The following is a 16,102-nucleotide window of genomic DNA, read 5'->3' on the forward strand; positions in this document are numbered from 1 at the left end:
ATAGAACGAGGACCCGGACATCAGTAACTGCCGCGAGGGTCTCTATAGTTGCCTCAGTTGTTGCCTTTGCAAGATGCATTTTTTGTTGGCATGCCATCATTAAAGGCATTCTTTTTCATTACGCCATATCCGGACGCTAGTATTGGCCCGACCCCCCAGGTGTGTACGTACACCGGAGGTCAGGAATTTGACCTTAGCTCGCCGGTCACATCTGTCGTTTTCCTTGGGTTCAAGTAGCTCACATCGTTGAGCCACTATGCATACTGCCAGAGTTTTTTCTTTTGCTCTTTTCTGATTCAAGAACACGGAAAGGACTTCGCCTGCGACGGTGTTCGACAGGCTTGCAAGCACGCAAGGACACGGCAGCAAATGTGGTTCCACGCCGCATGTACGAGCTTCGGTGTTATATTGGTGCCTGAACTTTCTCGCATTTGCGGTGGACCAGCGTCTCCAGTGTAGCGTTATCAGACTGCGGTGCTTCCTTCCTGACGCAGCTGCTTCAACGTAATTGCATGTCAGTCTTGAAACATCGATGCAGCGCGATGGATGACCGACAAACAGATGCGTTCTGGAGTTTTGCAGGGGATGGTAGTTGCTCTTCTCCTATCGATAGTTTTGCGTTTGGGATCAACAATGCAGATGTTGACCGCATCGCGTCTCTCAAGGAGGCTGCCAAATCGGGAGCGCACCAGAACGGCGAAAAGCATGATCCATCCGAGTCGTCACTGTGCGCCTGGATCACATGGCTGGACTGCGCAGAGCGGGGCTACAAGCGACTCTATGGTGCACCTGTCCGAATCCCGTACGCAAGTCTATCTTCAACGTTCTCAAGGACGGGCGCGTCCCTTCCTAACAATGAAGCCGCTCCCTGCGACAACACGGCTGGGGGGTGCTCCACATCTCGGTGGATGCGTTTGCCGCTGGATCTCCAGTCGAAGGTGAAGACACCTATTTTTCCTTTGCCAATGGAGTACATTCAGTCCGACGCTCCGCCAGCTTACCTGTCTTCTCGTCCCACGTCAGGCCTCACGCTGTCTTTGGCGCCGCCAACGTTCGAGCCCGCATCTCCGGATGTTTTCTACTTCAACAACGGTGGATGTCTCCTCGTCCACCCAAACGACTTACACCCTTATTCCATGGAGCTTCACAGGAAAGCAGAATCAGCTTGGAGTGGCGCGCTGGAGGCTGGCGAGGACGGGTCACGCGCGGATCCAGGCTCCCTCAAGGCGGATTCGGAATCGAAGCAGGCGCAGGGCTCATCGAAGACGGTCTCAGGTCACCAGCCTTCGACAGGAACTTCCGCTACCGAGCAGGAATCTGGCGCTCACAAGCTCAATGGTCAGGATTCTGGAGAGCGCACCGCAGAAGTTAAGGACTCAAATGCGTCGGGGAGCGCGGAAGAAGACGGAACGAACGCAGTCGCCTCAGGTCAAGGCGGAGACGCTGCACAACAAACCAGGCACGCGCAGAAGCAAAGTCTGGAGGAGGAACTTCTGAACGAGCGCCAAAGGCGTCGATGTCTGGGCGTTAGCAGGTACGTCTGGAGTGAACAAGGGAAGAAGATTCTTTTGGCGAATTCCTCGGGGCTCTGGATTTATGACCGATGCTCTGCAATCGAGTCCCTGACCCACGGGGAAGACGCAAATCTCACATCAAAGAAACCCGCCTCGAAGGATTGCGAGAGTCTTGCTTTCGATCAAGCCGCGTTCCTGGTCACAAATCCCTTGACGCGGACAGCCTACTCCGCGCCCCCGACCGGGAAATCTGGTTCGCAGGACGGCAGCGCTGCGGCGGCTAGCCAGTCGGGACTCGCCTCTTCAGCAGATTTGACTTCCGGCGAAGAGTGCGACACTGTGAAAGGGTTCGCTGGCGCGGCTGCGCAGCTGCGCCACGCAAAGGACAAAGCACTCCACGCCGGAAATCCGGATAAGAATGTTCGTGGAGAAGTCGCGTCTGCTGAAAGCGCGAAGCGTCTGGTGTCGATCCATCCTTCTGGCCGGAGTCGCGCATTCGGTAGTGCGCGGCTTCTTGTGCCTCGAAAGAAGGAGGGGGGACGCTCTATTCTGGATTTCTCCTTCTCGCCGGATGGAAGCCGCGTGGCCTTCGTCCATGATCAGGATATCCACGTCGCCGCGTTCCCTTCGACTGAAAAACCGACGCACCCCGAGGGGCGAACAGGATCGTCGGGTGGCGCTTCGACGGCCCAGGGTGCAACGCACGAGGAAACGGCGGCGCCAGAAAAGCCGTTAAACGGCGGAATCTGCATGCTCACGACGAGCGGAAAGAACGGGAGTCTGGTGAACGGCCTCGCGGAGTACGTTGCTCAAGAGGAGATGTCGCGCAGTCGAGGCTACTGGTGGTAAGTCCCCCAGAGAGAGCGTGGCATGCACCAGTGTCGCGGAGGAACCGCCGAAGCGGTGCTTTTCGTTGTGTAGGACTATGAATTGGTAAGGAGAGCCGCTGACGCCCAAGCCTTCGTTAGGGGTGTGTCTGCGCACGCGTCGAAGTGATGCGGAGATGCTGCATTCGTGTACCCCTGTGTTTTCCCCGCCTTTGAATCTGCATTCCTTGTCCGGCAAGGCCCCCTGCATCCCCCGGCGTCATTAGAGAAGGATCCTCGGCTGTCCAACACGCACTCCTCACTCTTCACAGCGGGTGGCGCGGCATTGCGACGCGTGGATGCCTGCTCTAAAGAATTCACGTCAGGTGCCTGCTTTGTCTCCGTCGCGCTGCAGCTGCTGAGGTACATGCGTCTTCTGACGCGTTGAGGTCTCTTTCTAGACCATACAGACGCGTGTATGTATTTCCGTTCGCGTTGTGTATTTATTTGCGTACGCCATCATCCAGTGCATGTCTCCCGTGCAGCTTTATCGAAGCATGCGCTTCCAGCTGAGGAGGCGAAGGTGTTTTCCGTTCGTTCAAGTGGCGCACGCGAGCCTCGTTGTGTCACGCGTCTTTCTCAGGTCGCCTTGCGGAGACTTCATCGCATTCTGTCAGTACGAGGAGAATCACATCAAGCCGCTCTGTCTGCAGCGGGTTCAACTCCCGCAGTACCAGACGGCCGACACCGCGAGTGGGGCTGGCGCAGCGGCGTCGTCTGCCAGCGCGAAAAGAGACGGCACGACGAGCGCAGAGGCGGACCCTTCGAAGGAAGGACAGAAGGCAGAGGCTCGGCTCTCTGTGCCCGGCGCCTCTGGTGGCGAGCCGCAGGCCGCGCAGGCTGTCGATCGGGAAATCGAAGAGGAGTGGACGGAAGAAGACGAACAGGAGGGGGAGGTAGGAGACTGCGAGATGCTGAAGGCTGCGAGAGACAAGCTGAATGGCCATGTTTCGAGTGGAAATGACTCGAAGAAGGCAGCAGAGGGACATGCATCCCAAGGAGGCAAGTCCCCCGATAAGGGCCAAGGAGAGCCGGAAGAGTTGCTTATTCAGGAGGAGCATCACTTCCCGTTCGCCGGCTTGCCGAATGTCCGCATCCGGGTTGGTGTCCTGCAGGTAAGCCGGCTCGCAGCGACAAGGAAGAGGTTTCGTGTCTAGCGCTGCCGAGAAGAAAGAAGCGCTCTACAAAGAAGGCGAGCCGACGCACGCACGGAGTGACTGCGAGGAGTGGAAATAGTTTAGAGACGGCCGCAGATGAGAGGCCCGCTGAAAGGGCTCGAGGAAGGCAGTGCTCAAGGAAAGTCGGCAAGTGCTTCGCTCAGCTTCGCCGGGGTCTTCTCCAATGCAGCTGGAAGAAGACTGAACCTGGCAGGCTACTGTTGCGGCAGACGGGTGTAGTCGTGAGACAGCAGTCTGCATCTGAGATGTCGCGTCGAGCTCCTGAGGGGTTCAAAATTCGGGCCTGGCAGGTGGCCCCGTTTCTGTTTTTGCTCGTTCTTCTGTGTGTGAACGTGTGATGTTTTGCCTCTTTTGCGTGGCGTCCAGGTACCCTCGGCGAGCGAGCTTCGGCGGGCAGCCGCGTGTCGGGCGTCGAGCGGCGAGGTTACTTGTCTGGAGCAGCAAGGTGCCGCAGAAGGCAAGTCGTCTTCCAGCTCTGCGTCTGCGTGCTCCTTGCCGGGGTACTCGCTGTATGAGCCTCTGCAGGCTTGTCCTCGCTGCAGAACGTCCTGCGTGTGCCGTTCTGCTCCCTCGACCCCCGCCGGGCCGAGCTCTGCGCCCGGGAGAGCGGCCGGTGCCGCGCCGGGATCGCCACAACGCGTAGAGGTTTCTTCTTCTGCACCTCTTCTGAGTCGCGAGCGCTTCCTGGAGCTCCCAGTCCACGACTGGAAAGAGGATTTCTACGTCGCGCGGGCACAGTGGATCGCTCTTGAGGACTGGAGCGACCTCGTCGTGCTCAAGCTTCTCACGCGCGAGGAAGCCGAGCTCATGAAGGAAGGCCTCCGCCGCCCCGCACAGGCCAGAGAGGAGGCGAGTGGTCTTTCGATGCAGCGAGAAAATGCGGCAGCCGCAGAGACGGGAGACGCCCCTTCACCTCCCCCGGTGCTGCTTCTGCAGCTGCAGGATCGGCTCCAGCAAGAGCTGCGGATATGTGCAGCTTTGCCGTGGCTTCCGTCGGATTTCGGCGAGAGCCCAGCGGAACATAGAGAGGAAAAGCTGCGCTGCGTCGTCTGCTTCACGGAGCGGTCTCGCTTCTGGATCAACCTCCACGACGACCTGCACCAAGTCGGTAAATCGCTTTGGTACCTGTGGAGCGCCGAACGAAAAACCATGAACGAACTCTACTTGCAGGTGAGAAAACGGAGGCAGGGCCGGGATATCAAAACTGGCTTACGCAGCACGAGGTGCGGAGTTCCCTTTTTTTCCTTCGCGGCGTGGACGCAGAGACAGACCGGGTTTTCTGGGTGCAGACTGCGTTACGGAATAACTTTTGCTTTGAACTTCGCTTCTGTTCATATGTGCCCGTAATGCCTGTCGCCGCGAGGTCGGTAGCAAGTCTGTAGCCTGCGTTCTCCTGGTGATGCTTGACAGGGCTCCAGCGTCCTTCGCCTTCGTGTTGCCGCTGCGTTGTCTCTGTGTGGGGATGTCGTCTTCGTAGGGTCGGTCTCTCGGGTGTCAACGCCTCCGGCTGTTCAAGCTGAATGTTTTCGTGTGTCTTTGCATCGTGAGCTTCCACGCGTCTGGCTGTACTCGGCGTGTCTCCGCATGACAGAAGCCTTCTCTTGGTGTAGAAAGTTCCTTTGTTCAAGCGTTTCTTCTCTTCATGCTGTCATTTCAAGACTCTGGTTGGTCTGTTTGTTGTTTTCTGTGTAGAATCTCGCGCTTCCGGAGCTCTCCTTCCGCCTCTCGGCGTGCGCCCCGCATCTGCGACTCCTCTCCGTCCTCGCGCCGCCGACGCTGCCCCTGTTTTCGTCCTCTGGTCATCGCTACGTCATCTTCTCCGCCAACCGTCAAACTGAGGAGGCTCCTCCTTCCTCGACTTTCGTGTGCCTTGCGCAACTGCCGAAAGAGAGCGACTTGAAGAGTCTACAGCGCTGGTGTCTCTTGGAGGGCCAGCGAGATTCGGCGCCCACGGAAGAGCGAGAAAAACTCCGGGGCGAAGAGAAAGAAGAGAAAGCAGGGTGGAAGCGAGGCACGTTCTGGGGGCAGCGAGGAAAGTGGAGGATCGAGGTAAGCTACAGCGAGTCAACCCTGCGCCTTTTTCGTCTCCTTTCATGCGTTTGGTTTTCTTCTCCGCCTCGGCTGGATCTTTTCTCTCTTGCCTTGTGTCTCGAACATATTGTTTACCTTTTCCGCGTGTGTGGTTCTGCTTGTCTGCTGGGTTTCCAAACTCCGCATGTGTCTCCACTGTCTCCCCTGTTCTCGTTCTCTGTCGCTCCCCTCTGCGCAGTCTGGTCTCTCCTCGCTTGGTATCGCAGCTGTGTATCTGAATCTGTTTTCTCTTCTTGTTTGTCCCTTTGGTTGCGTGTTGTCCTCTCTGTCCCGCGGTTCTCCTCCCTCTCCATTTATTTCCGCAGTCTTGGCGGGGTGCATGCAACTGCCACTCCGGTGTATGTGGCTGAGAGTTGGGCCGTTGCGGTTTCTCTCTTTTAGATTCGCGATCTTCACCAACCTTGGGCTTTCGTGACGAACCCGGCCGTGGAGGGTGTTCACTCATTCGCGATCGCAGACAAGCTGCCGCTCATCGCCCACCAGCATCATTCGCGTGTCTCTCCACGCCAGATCTGGTGAGGTGCAGCAGAAGACCGCAGGGTGTCAATCGAGGAGGCAGAGGGGGTGCCGGGGGGAATTGCGAGGTACAGAAGATGGGGAAGCGCAGACACGGACGGAACAAGAAAAGAGGAAAGTCGCGGCATTGTAAAGAGCCACGAGGCGTGAGCTCTCCGCAGAATAAACTCTCAGATGTTTGTGCTCAAGAAAGTCTTGCCCTCCCCCCTCGTTTCGTCTGGGCGAAGCACGAGGGGCGCGCCAGGGAGTATAGAGAAGGACAGACAACTGGGAGAGTGAAATCATTCAAACCCCGGGAGAGGGAGTTTTGTCCTGAAAAAAGAGGTAAGAAGAGCGCATGCAAGGGTGTTCGTCTGCATGTATTCATAATGTGCGATGGGTGTGTTTCAGGATTCGTTACATTCCGGACTGGGACGAAGTGCTTCGCCGTGAGCACGTATCCCCCGCGAAAGCGTCTCTGTTTTACTCTCTCTCCGCGGCGGCGCAGCGCGGGCAGGCGGTATTTGAGCGCCAGCTGCGTCTCGAAGGCGAGGTGCGTGTAAAGGCCGCCAAGGACGTAGGGGCGTCTGCCTCAGAGTCTTTCTCGCGTGCCCGCGCGGGAAAAGCGCCTCCGCTCGGCGAAGAAGCAGGCCGGTCTTTAGGAGGAAAAAGCGCAGCCCCCAGTGCGAAGAAGCGAGCGGCGAAAACAGGAAAGGATGTGCAGGCAGCCCAAGAGAAGACGCAGAACGCGCAAGAAGAGGATCTCCAGTGCTCGCAAGCGGTAGAAGAGGAAGGCGGTGTCACGCAGAGCACCCTCCTCCAGGGACAGGAAATCGACCTCCAAGTTCTCCGTGGCTGCGAGCACCTTCTCTACGCCTATGGAGACACTGCAGCTGCGGGAATGGTGAGACATGCTTTCCTCTCCCTCTCCTGATAGATAGTTCTCCGATGACGTCTGGCAACGGCAGCGCAGTCAAGCATGCATACCTGCGAGCATGCCTGTAGATAGATGGACAGACGTATAGATAGATTTGGTCGCTTGAGCTCGGAGCGTTCTGTGCCTGTGCGTGGAGATTCTCACGCGCTGAGGAGTTGAAGAACAAGCGCGGTGGTCTGAAGGCCAGTGACTATGTGAGTCCTCTCGCCGTCGACGCTGTGGAGCCTACGAGGTCTCTGTGGCGTTTTCTGCATGCGCGACTGCTTCGCTTCAGGTCCTCCACGAGTTTCAGCAGGTTCAGCGGCTGTACGTGCGCGTGGTTCGGTCGCTCGTCGCCCCAGTGCCTTTCCAACTCGAAAACGAAGGCGAACGGCTGTATGGCTGCTACTACCGCCCGAGCCCCGCCGTCCACGGGCCAGGTAAGCCGCTACGAGCATGCACATACATACATACATACATACATATATGTATGTATATTGTATCTTGTGTGTATGTATGTAACGCGGCGTCTGTGGGTGCGTTGATCGTCTTCTGTTTCGGCTGTTCTAATTCTTTGTCTCTTGTTTCTTGTCTGCTTTCTGCAGGGCCGTACCGCGCGGTTGTTTCGCTCTACGGCGGGCCTACTCTCCAGTTCGTGCCCGACGCCTTCGACCTCCTCATGGACATGCGGGCTCAGGCTCTCGCCAAACTTGGTAGGCGCGGATGTCGATTTTTGATTCTCATGGGCCGCCTCCTCCGCGTGGTCGTCTTCGTGCGCGGATACAAAACGCCGAACCCCGCCCTGTACCTGGCGCGGCCCGCAAGCACGTATGCATGGATGCTTACACGTTCTAGATAAAGATATGCTTATGTGTATGGAGGCGTGGGCTGTTCGCGGGCATCTCTTCATGCTGCAGAGCGGCCCAGCTAAAGCGGCGAAAGTGTCTGAGAGACTACGGAGGTCTCTAGGGCACCTGCAGCAGTTGCAGAGGGTCGTGCGCATTGCATGCGTACGTGTGTGAACGCTGTCTCTTGCTCTCGGTTGTCTGCGTTTCCGCGCTGCCCTGCGGATTCCTCAGGCTTGATTGTCGTTAAAGTGGACAGCCGGGGCTCGTTCGGGCGCTCTGTCGCGTTCGAAAAGGCCGCCATTCATCGGCGCCTCGGCAGTGTCGAGCTGCGAGACCAACGCGCGGCCGTTGAGCATCTTCGGCGCTTGGGCCTCGTCGCCCTCCACGCCCACGAAGCTGCTTACTCCCCCCGCGCTCTAGCCCTTGGCGCTGCGGGCGAGCCGCTCGCGCCAAACGCGGAGAAAGAAAATATGAAGAAGCGTGTGCGGTTGGAGAGCGGAAAAGGTAAAGCGGCGGCGGCGGAGACGCCGCGGCGCAGCCAGCGGAAGCGATCCAAGACAGGGGCTGCAGGCGAGGAGACTCGCACGCCCCAGGCCGCTGAGGAGACCCCGGCGCGAGGCGAACAGGGCGATCAAGAGCCGGTGGAGGACGCGGAGCTCGCGGGGAACGCCGGTGCCTTGGGGGGTGACGGCTTGGTGACCTCGGGGGTCGGTATTTACGGCATTTCCTATGGAGGCTACCTCGCCGCCATGGCGCACTTCACGCATCCAGAGTTCTTCACCTGCTGCTGGAGCGCAGCGCCGGTGACCGCCTGGGAGGTACGGGTGGGGCTCTTGTTTCGCCTTTCTACGCGGTAACGGGCAGAGATGCCTAGTCTGAAAAACTGAAGAAAAAAAGGCGACGCACCTCGAGCCTCTCACATCAGTGCAGAGTAGCCAACGGTTTATGCTGCAGAAACAAGCCAAAATCTGAATTTCGAGCTTTGAATACCCGACTGTTGATGCGACAACATCTGAGTGCGTGTATGGTAATTGCATCCATGCAGTATTTGGCAATACAGTGTGATCTGGTTGATTATCATCGGCGGGGGGCCCTGGCTACGCATCGCGGCGAACGGAAATCTCGGCCGGGCATGCACCAAATGCAGTTGAGGTTGTGCTCGCGTGCGTGTTTGGAAGGACGTGTGCATGGAAATATTTAGATGTCTTTCTATTTGGAGTGGCGACGGGGGCCGCCAGGAGCCGCTGCGGCCGCCGTTCCAGGTGGAGCCAGCGGTGACAACCAGGAAAGTCTGTCCACACAGCTGTGGCATGTAGTGCGTATCGAGGTAGGAGAGCATGTTCCGTGCAAGATGTAGAACCGTTTTCTTCTTCTTTTTCTTTCTTCTCTAAGCATTTTCGGAACTCGAAACGTCGCGTGTTACTACATCGTAGCTCGGACTGTCTTGTTGTGTGGTCTGCGCAACCTGCGCAGTGAGCTGGAAAAAAGCGTCGCGCATCGGTTGCTGCCCGCTTCCCGTGCGTGGATGCCTTTTTTGTGGCGCGTCTTGACTGCGCTGGGCTGGCGGATGTCGGTTGCATGCGATGTTATTAAATGTTTTGGGGTGTTTCGTTGTTTTCAGCTGTACAGCACGCACTACACGGAGCGCTTTCTCTCGCTGCCGCATCTGAACGCCGAGGGCTACAAACAGAGCAGTGTGTTGAGCCACGTGAAATTCCTGGAGCCCCAGACGAATCGCCTCAAGCTTCTTCACGGATACCTCGACGAGAACGTTCACATGCAGCACAGTCTGCTCCTCATTGACAAGATGATACAGCATCAGGTTGGAAATCCATAAAAAACCAACTGTCCTTGCGGGGGTGCGTGGAGATATGTTCGCTGTCTGTTTTGTCCGCGTTTGCGGTCTCTCACTCTTCTGATTGTGAGACCCGTGCGTCGGCGGGTGTCCCTCTGCTGTGTCTGTGTATCTCTTCTCCGTAGGCCCTTTCTGTGTCTTCTCGCCCTCTGTGTGTCTGTCCCCCCCCCCCCCCGTGTCTGTCCCCCCCCCCCCCCCCCCCCCCTTCCCCCGCCTGTTCTCTTTCTCTTTTTCATCTCTGGTTTGGCCTGCTGTAGCGCTCTTACCAATCGCTGTGCCTTTCCTTTTTCCTCTGCTGCACCTCCACGTACTTGCGGCGCGTTCGCTGGGTTTTTGTGTTTGCAGCTCCCCGCTGACTTTGTCTGTCTGCCGCAGTCTCGCCACGGTCCGAACATTCCGTCTGAGCGACGGTTCTTCACTCACAAGCTTTTCCTCTTTTTCGCTGAGCACCTGCTTCCTCCTCAGCTGCGACCCAAATGGCCCTCGCGGCAGCCGCGAAGCCCCGCGGTGCCTGCCAGCAAGCTCTCGCCGGGCTCTTCAGGCGTTCCGGACCCCTCTTCTAACTAGGCTTCTTTCTTTCTAGGATAAGGTTTTCGTGGCCGTCGGGCGTTACTTCTCAAGTGATCAAGTGCTGGCGTTGTGTCTCCTGGGTTATCCGGGAGCTGATGCCTCCGTGCCCTTCTGCGCCGTGTTTTGAGGCTTACCTACGTCGGATCTGATTGGTTGCTCCTGCGACTCTTCGTCAGCGTCTGCGCAGGAGCGTCAGAGGCCCGTTCCCACGACGGCAACTCTTTTTCCTTCTCGGGAGATGAGACAGTACCGTTCACCTTGTCGCTTTCACTCAGAACTGAGTGCGGCGGAACGCCAGCGAAGGATCTGCGGTGGAGGTTTGCGCGGCCTCAACAAGCGCCTTCCGCGCTCTCGAATGCTGCAAAGTGTGGGCACAGCTGCCTGGCGCTCAGTCGTTTAGTTTGAACTAAAAATTGCGCCGCGAAAACGAAACGTAGAGAGTCAAGCAAGGGGGTGAACGTCAGCAGAGTGCCCCAGAGGGACGCTGGGAGCAATTTCGTGGCGCAGCATGAGATTTCGTAGATGCGAGACCTAAGCCGACTGGGGCACCCGTGTGGGCTACCTAGGAAAAAGGAGACGCGAGGCATTTCTGCAGGCTACGCAACTGGGAGCATATACATATCGATCTAGAAACATATATATATATATATATGCACTCCAGTACAAATGCGCGGGCGGGTGGGACTGTGCCGACATACACGAGAGCATGTGCCCACACGGAGGTAGCGAGTAAACGCGCTTTTTGTCGCATGAACTACTCGCATACCTGTCTGCTTTGAGAACGCTTTTCGAGCAGTTGAGCCACATGTTTCTCTACTTCATATACCGGGGAACCCTGCACAGGCGAATACTGCATTGTAGATATGCCCAGAAGCAAGGCGAGTTTCCCACCGGTAAGGAGGAGGCGGAGGATCCGATAGTTGCAGAACCGAAGACGCCAGCACATCAACATGTTCACGTTTTCGCGTCCTGTACGGGCAAGAAGCGAAGTGCATGCGACACGCCATTTGTTTTCCTCCTGTCCCCATGCGTAGCAATAGATATATATATATATATACATACATATTTGTGAATGACGAATGTGTTCGTACACCGATGTAAAACCGCACACGTGCGTTCGTAGATATATTTGCGTGTATTCATGTATCTGAAGTGCGGGTACGACGAGATAGCGAAGCGGTGCAAACAGTGCCTTTGCAGAATAACAGATGCGTCACACGATCGAAGACTTATGGTTTAATTTCGTTATTCTTGCGAGGCGTGGAACGCTTAGATGATCGACCCAGGAAAGCCCGACTCCCGCCGGTCTCACGCGCGGAACGGGGTCCACATAGTGAGCAACGACGGCCATCTGCTTAGCAATGAGACATACGCAACCAGTACGCATATAAATTTGCACGTGTTCATATGTATGTATTCATGTGTCTGCATACGTGAGGTTATATTTGTAAGTCAAGTACGGTAACGCAAATAAAGAAAGGTGCATCTCTGAGCTGAATTGTACCGGTATACACGTATGTATGTAGAGAACGCTTCGCTTACATATATTTTGGATGTACAGCGCTTTCGTTTCAGCCCTGCCGTCTTCTCTGCGCTGTGTGAATCCACGCCCTCAGCCACCAGCGGATCACGTGCGTTGTACAGAAAATAAGTACAGCTCCATGCTTCGTTCGCTTGTAAAGACGAGTCAGCTGCCTCATTACAGATACAAAATATCTGAGCCATACGTCTAAACGGAGAAGGCACCAGGACTGAGGTGAGTGCTCGAAAGGGCTGCACTTACATCGCGGTCGAGTCGACGACGTCTCCACACTCTATATATATCACACAAAGCAGGGAAAAATTTGAACGTGCTTGGTCAAGCGTTGTCAAACGGCCGGGGTCGCATGCCAGCTGGCAACAGAACAGAGTTCCTTTACGAAAGTTGGCTTTCGCGCACTCTCTGGGTGCGAAGTCAACTCTATCCACGATTATTGACAATAGGAGCGGTCACAGAAAAGTGTGCCAGTACAAGAAACGGGAACAGCAATAAGCGAGGGAAATTTAGTGGTGACAGAATCTCGGACGATACGGATTGAAAAAACTGCCGCCGGATCCGCCGTCGTCGGGTGCCGCGCTAGCATCCAACACGGTCACCTCTCTCAAGCAGCTCAGCTGGGTGGTGGTGTATCGCAGTCATTAGAACGATGATCTGGGAAGAGGAGCACAATCTCGCGAATCCCCCCGACCGCGTGCCAGCGCAATTGTATTGTCTCATTGTTATACGCCTCCCTCTTGTGAGCCCGGTGTTCCGGACGTCACCAGGGCAGCTCCGGCCTGCACAGTTGTCCTTTGCAGCGCTCACATGAGACTAATCGCGCCCAAGGTATGATGGCACAGTAACATTGAGGAAAGGATTTCGAAGAACGGCTACCCCTATTTCATGAAGTGTCGTTTCACAACTATCAATGCTCATGAGTCTTCGATCATGGAAACGACACATCGGTAACGGACGAGCCGTATGTCTTCAGTGCACCCCAAAGTCAGGAGGATATAGAGGTACGAAAACTACGTTGCAATATAAAGGGCAACATGGTGTCAGTCCATTTCACAGATGAGAACCTTCGGCTAGAAGAATCTCTCCATCCGCACTCCGAGATCGGCTTGGTTCCCCGCCGGGCGGATTGGGGGAATGGCTCTCCTCAATGTCACTCATCCCCACTGCGCGCCTGAGACACGCCTACCACCATGTAGAGCTGCACCGGGAGGATGAGGAGAAACCATTCCAGCAGGAGCAGGAGCCATACTAATCGAAGGTGCCCAAGTGTGCTCATCCATTGCTGCTGGCCCCTGGACGAACGGCGCGGAGGCCCGGGGCGGTAACGCATCTTCATCATCATCTCCGCTTCCTCTTTTGTTCCTTGCATAAATCAATCCTCCGGCGGCAAGACCAAAAAGGACCAAACCCCCTATCACCCCTCCGGCGATAGTTAAATTTGACGCCCCGCTGGTGTTCTCCTCCTTCGATTCTTCCGATCCATGGCTGCCGCCCGCAGACACTTCTGGAATACACTGCAGCTGTGTAGCAACTGACTGCGCTGTGTACCCTTCTTTACACCGGCATGTGTACCCTGTTGTGCCGGCAATGCATGCCTCAACACTATCCGAGCTCCCGCACGGGTTTCCCACGCAGCTTGCTGGATCTGCACAGATTGGCTTCCCATCAGGCAGCCTTCTTCTGACGAAGCCGGTGTTGCACTCGCAATCGTAGCTATCCCCGTCAACGGTGCAGCTCCGTACTGCTTCCACTGCCCCACATGGATTGAGGGAACACGGATCCCCATGCACACATGATTTCTCTTCACCTCTATACCGCATAACGTACCCGGGATTGCAAGTACATTGGTACGTACCATCATCAAGTACTTCGCAGGTCTTCACTGCGGCTGCCGACCCGCAGTGAGCGGCACACTCGTTCTCGTGGACGCACACCTTCTTTCCGTGCTTGATTGCTATTGAATATCCTGGCATGCAAGTGCACGCGTACGATAATCCATCCGTTGTGCACTCCTGGACAGCCTCGGAGCCGCCGCACATATTCAAGGTACAAGGATCGCCTCTCTGACACGTGTTCTTTCCATTTACAGGCACTTCCGTGTAGCCCGTGTTGCATAAGCACTTGTAAGTGGAACCCTGAGTGTAGCACTGCGCCACGGCTTCCTGTGGACCACAGGGATCATTGCGGCACAAATCTGCTTTGACGCACTTCTCATTTCCTTCTACTACTTCGACCTCCGCTCCTTCTTTACACAGGCAAGAGTATCCGTGCGCCTTTGAACTACAGCTTTTTACTCTTTCCCGAGAACCGCAAGGTTCGTCGTAACACCAATTTTTGACACACTTCTCAGAGATTCCGTCGGGCAAAGTGATCAGATCGTATCCCGCCTTGCAGGTACACCGGTAAATCAGTCTTGGTAGCTTCTCAGTTACGCACTGGTGCACTGCTTCTGCTGGACCGCATGGCGAGTCAGCGCATAGGTCGACTTCTTCGCACCGACGGTTTCTGACCTCGTATCCCTGCTTGCATATGCATTCGTAAGTCTCGTCGTGGTTCACGCATTTTTCAACCATAGATGCTGGACCGCAGGGCTCCGCAAGGCAAAAGTTTGGCTTCTCCTGGCACGTCTGTTTCCCTTCCTCGCCCACGAGCTTGTGCGTCGGAGGGCATTCGCACTTGTATGCATCATCCGTTCTAATGCATGTGCCCTCTCCGCAAGGATTGAATCGACAGAAATCGATTTTGCATGTCTTCCCATCTCCCCAGTACCCATCATTGCACTTGCAATACGCACCTCCGTTGTCTCTGTTCACGTGCACGCATCCAGCGTTCGCGTGGCATTTTTCTTGCATCCGCTTACAGTTACAGTTCCCGTAACTATACTCAGGGTGATACACCACCGACGAACTGCACAGAGCCCAGTTGTCGTGGCACCAGCTTCCGCAGGTGCCGAAGCACGCTGTTTTACTACAACAGAATCCATCCGGGCAGTATGTTCCTGTCATCCCGTCGAGCCCCGCATATCCCCTGCTACCACATGCATCGAAGCCTTTGGATATACGGCATATCCACGAGTTCGGATCTTCTGGCTCCGAAGGATCATCGTCCTCACCGAGAAGCGCAGTCTGGCTATCCTGCTGCCGGAGTGCTGAAACTGACAGGTCGCGCGTCTCTCTCCGGAGAAAAGCGGCTAAGACCATATACAACGCTACAGAGCAACATGCATTCCTAGCTTTCATTTTGAAGGAAGAAAACGGAACCAATAGCGGAAGTCACGATATGAAGGTGGAAGAGGAGGGGTTCAACTCTGTGAAGCGAAAAAAACACTTGACAAGCAAAGACTGCTGCATTGCAAAGGCGAGCTGCATTTATTGAGAGGCATCGCACGCACAATCAACAATCGGGTTCAAACATCACGGCGATTCACTCTAATTTGTGAGCCTTTGCGAGGACGACAAAAGTGAAATCCCGCCGGTAGGGGGACGCACCGATCTAGCTCACATCAGGTATAAACGTCTCGCGTCGCAGACTTTTCGTTACTCAGGAAGTGACAGGAAGAGCCTGGTACTTTGTGGAACTGATCGACTCTGACGTAGGCGTGGCAACGCCGTTAATCCACTCATTCAGCTCTCTGTCTACCTCTACCGCGTACACCGCACGACCTAACAAATAAAAGATGTCACTTGCAGTGCCAAGTCAGCTAGCTCGCGGGAATGCTCGCGAATCCAGTCTTGCGCTTCGACCGCACACAACATCCGCGTCGTCAGCGTTGGCGCGCTGGAGCTAGAGGGGCTGCGGTCATTCCATCATGCGGCAGCGACATGCCCTGAGCATACGCTTGGTTTCATTTCGGAATCAGCGGCGGGCCGCTCGGCATGACGATTGGGTCGGGCCGTCGCAATATGCCATGTAGTAACGCCCAACTGTTCCCCTAAGCGATGCGAAATCAACTAATCAGGAGGGGGGTGCTCACCTTTTCCTCCGTATTTCTTGTGTCGTCTTATGCACACCGGAGCGAGACGCGGCCTTCCACAAGAAGGAAAAGTAAAGGAAGTCCCTTCATTTTTCGCGCTAAGCGAAGATCTCTTGCACTTTGTGGGCGTGCATGTGCATCTCGCGCGCTTGAGTCTCTTCACACCCGCTCTTGCGGCATACAAACTCGCCATGAGCAGCCGTGGCATCAAACACAGTGACTCTCTGTTCGTAAATAAGCCTGACTTGGCATGCTCCTG

General features: G+C 55.9%; 2 protein-coding genes across 2 annotated transcripts; one reads left to right on the forward strand and one right to left on the reverse strand.

The window, feature by feature from the left end:
• Positions 1-512: 512 nt before the first annotated feature.
• On the forward strand, positions 513-10,330 carry BESB_006960 (uncharacterized protein; the record flags this gene model as incomplete). The annotated part of the gene is made up of 12 exons (XM_029359451.1): positions 513-2,359; positions 2,964-3,495; positions 3,925-4,728; positions 5,251-5,607; positions 6,031-6,164; positions 6,556-6,701; positions 6,855-7,048; positions 7,356-7,500; positions 7,666-7,773; positions 8,140-8,726; positions 9,530-9,730; positions 10,109-10,330. The coding sequence occupies 12 exons, from the start codon at positions 513-515 to the stop codon at positions 10,328-10,330; spliced, it is 5,277 nt and encodes a 1,758-aa protein (XP_029222364.1).
• Positions 10,331-13,024: 2,694 nt separating this feature from the next.
• On the reverse strand, positions 13,025-15,109 carry BESB_006970 (microneme protein MIC8; the record flags this gene model as incomplete). The annotated part of the gene is made up of 1 exon (XM_029359452.1): positions 13,025-15,109. The coding sequence occupies one exon, from the start codon at positions 15,107-15,109 to the stop codon at positions 13,025-13,027; it is 2,085 nt and encodes a 694-aa protein (XP_029222365.1).
• Positions 15,110-16,102: the final 993 nt, after the last annotated feature.

This window comes from Besnoitia besnoiti, chromosome I (genome assembly GCF_002563875.1).
Source record: "Besnoitia besnoiti strain Bb-Ger1 chromosome I, whole genome shotgun sequence".
Taxonomy (NCBI): Eukaryota; Apicomplexa; class Conoidasida; order Eucoccidiorida; family Sarcocystidae; genus Besnoitia; species Besnoitia besnoiti.